This window comes from Nerophis lumbriciformis, linkage group LG18 (assembly GCF_033978685.3).
Source record: "Nerophis lumbriciformis linkage group LG18, RoL_Nlum_v2.1, whole genome shotgun sequence".
In the NCBI taxonomy this organism is placed as follows: Eukaryota; Metazoa; Chordata; class Actinopteri; order Syngnathiformes; family Syngnathidae; genus Nerophis; species Nerophis lumbriciformis.
Window position 1 is genome coordinate 37,980,001 of NC_084565.2, and position 2,557 is coordinate 37,982,557.

The window sequence follows — 2,557 nt, forward strand, 5'->3', positions numbered from 1 at the left end:
CTACGTTAGGTCAGGAAAAAACACAGGGGCTATTTCATCCCTACAATATATATATATTATAAAATTGTTCAATGAGGCTTCTTCAGGGTATTTTATATATAATATAAGAGAAGAGCAGGGAAACCTGCAAAACAGGCTTGTAGGGATGAAATAGCTTCTGTGTTTTTTCCTGACCTAACGGATATTCCACTCTACCCCGGGATTGAGCACTGTATAACGGATAAACCACAGTAACCTCGACTATATATATATATATATATATATATATATATATATATATATATATATATATATATATATATATATTATATTAACCCAATGCGGCCCCTGGGTCAAAAAGCCATGTTACCTTCTTGATGCTGCAGCTGGACTGTCAGGTTGACCTGCGCCTGCATCAGATGCTCCGCCTCCTCCTGCAGCATGCTGATGTTGGCCAGGAGGACGGCCTGCAACACATACACACAGTTTTAATGTTGTTCATTAGGAACAGGATTAGCATATTAGCATTTAGCTATGTCGATTATTTTCTCTCCGGTGGTTCCAGGACCTGGCCTGCTGGACTGGACTAAACGGACTCGGTACGGAGGGGTTCTCACCAGACTGGGCTGGCACCGGAGCGGCTCAAGTTGACAGTGAGTGAAAACACATGTCGACTGGAGGAAAAACAGGGTTGGCGCTTATCTGTTGCCACGGAGACACGCAACAACAACACATGTCAGCCAGGCCCATGATGCTTTGCAGCGGCTCTCTGGCTAGCGTTAGCTTAGCGCCACGCTGCGGTTGCATTGTGGGAGTTGCAGGAACACTGGCTTCTTTAATAGGAAGGAAAAATGAGTCACCAGAGGAAGGGAGGGGGGAGTGAGTCACAGTGCACGAGGATGTGTGCACGTGCATGTTGATGTGTGTGTGTGTGTGTGTACAAACACTCCGCTATTCCTGCTGGAAAAGTTGTGTCGTTCCTTACCGTTATGTACTCAGCCTGAAGGGGGGGTGGGGGGGGCATGCTGGGATGCTAAGGTTTTTGCTGGGTGGGGGTGCCGGGTGTGGTCAGTGGTTTCTGTGCATTGATTAGTTTGTTCCATCCTAAGGGAATCACATCCTGACATGCCTTTTGGAGGCGGAGCTTAGGACATGGCCGCTGAAGGCCATTTGATAACATCAGATGCCAGCAGCTGTCAGTCAAAGCCAGGTAAAAAGTACACACGCACACACAGCATGCACACGGGAATGTTTCAAACAGGATCTGATCTTGGACCTCGGGCTTCCTTTGGCGAGAGTTGTTTTTGTAAGCCGGTCACGTGAGCGTCCGCGACTCACCTTCTGGCCACGGCAGGCCTCCAGAGTGGCGTTGGCGGCGTCGAGTCGTCCCAGGAGCGCGGCCACGCGGACCTCCTGGAGCTGTTGCTGGCGCCTGGCCTCCTCCAGCTGCTCCTCCAGCGCCTCCCTGTCCTTGCCCCACACCACCTTGGCCCCCTCCAACTTCTCCGTGTTCTCCTGCAGCTCCTGGCGGCAGCGGGCCGAGCCCTTCAGGTCCGGAGACGTGGACCACACCACGATGACCACCAGCGAGACGACGGACCACAGCGCCAACAGCGCCAGCGCCACCTTGGTGCAGCTCCCCGACGACTTGGACGGCGTCGCCATGACGATGAGCGGTGAGTCTGAGCGAGTCTTTCCCTCCGCGCCGAGCAGCTATGTGGGCACTGACCCCGCCCCCCACCCGACCACACCCTCGTCCCCCCCTCCTGCAGCGCACATGGAAAACTTTGATGCACGTGTCAAGTATGTAAGGGAGCAGCTCTTTTGGACTAGACCTGATCCAACACTGCCTGCAGGACTAGGTCTAGGACTAAGATACAACTCTGCTTTACTTTCGACTTGAACGTGTGCGTGCGTTTGTGTGTGTGGGGAAAGTATTTGACAGTTCACATTCTTGCCTGGAAGCCAAGGAAAAAAGAAAAAAAAACTCCAGAAACAATTTTAGAACAACTATGCTGAGGGTGAAAGGTCAAGCAGTTCCTTCTGAACACAACTTTAAATGTTGAAGCGAGGACTTTTCCATGACCAATACCAGCCTTCTTTTCTCCTTCCTGCAGTAACAATGTAATCGTGTACAGCCTAGTACAGATATTAAAGCCGCACCATGTTCAAACTGCAGCAAATATTCTGCTCCCCTGAAGGAAGAAATGAAGTCTCCCGCAACACGTCTCAAGTTATGCAACACTGCTGCTGCCGCTTTCTTTCAACTTTACACGCACATAACTTCCAACAGCACTTCTGATTGGTCAACAGACCCAGAGGCACCTTTTTCAAAGATTCAAAATATGATTAAAAAAACTTTCAAGTTTAAATCTGAGTTTTTTTTGTTCAAGCTCAGATCTCTATTGGTTTTAAAATATAAGAATAGTGTCACTTTGGCGCCCTCGTCAGGCTATAACATGTAATTACTCCATATTTCCTCTGCACTCAGTCACACTCACTGTTTAAAAACTTTTTTTTTTTTTTTAATTGAGCAGTTATGCAAATACAAAAAGCAACTTTCAAGTAGCAATGTTGG

At 48.7% G+C, this 2,557-nt stretch overlaps 1 protein-coding gene across 1 annotated transcript in view; it reads right to left on the reverse strand.

Annotated features, from left to right (window-relative positions):
* Positions 1–1,691, reverse strand: part of LOC133617936 (uncharacterized) — an 8,163-nt gene extending 6,472 nt beyond the window's left edge. The window contains exons 1-2 of the mRNA XM_061978328.2: positions 1,318–1,691; positions 350–446 (exon numbers count right to left, since the gene is read on the reverse strand). Of these exons, the coding sequence (XP_061834312.1) occupies positions 350–446; positions 1,318–1,644 (424 nt within the window). The 5' untranslated portion in view covers positions 1,645–1,691. The remainder of the gene's footprint in view (positions 1–349; positions 447–1,317) is intronic.
* Between the last annotated feature and the right edge of the window lie 866 nt (positions 1,692–2,557).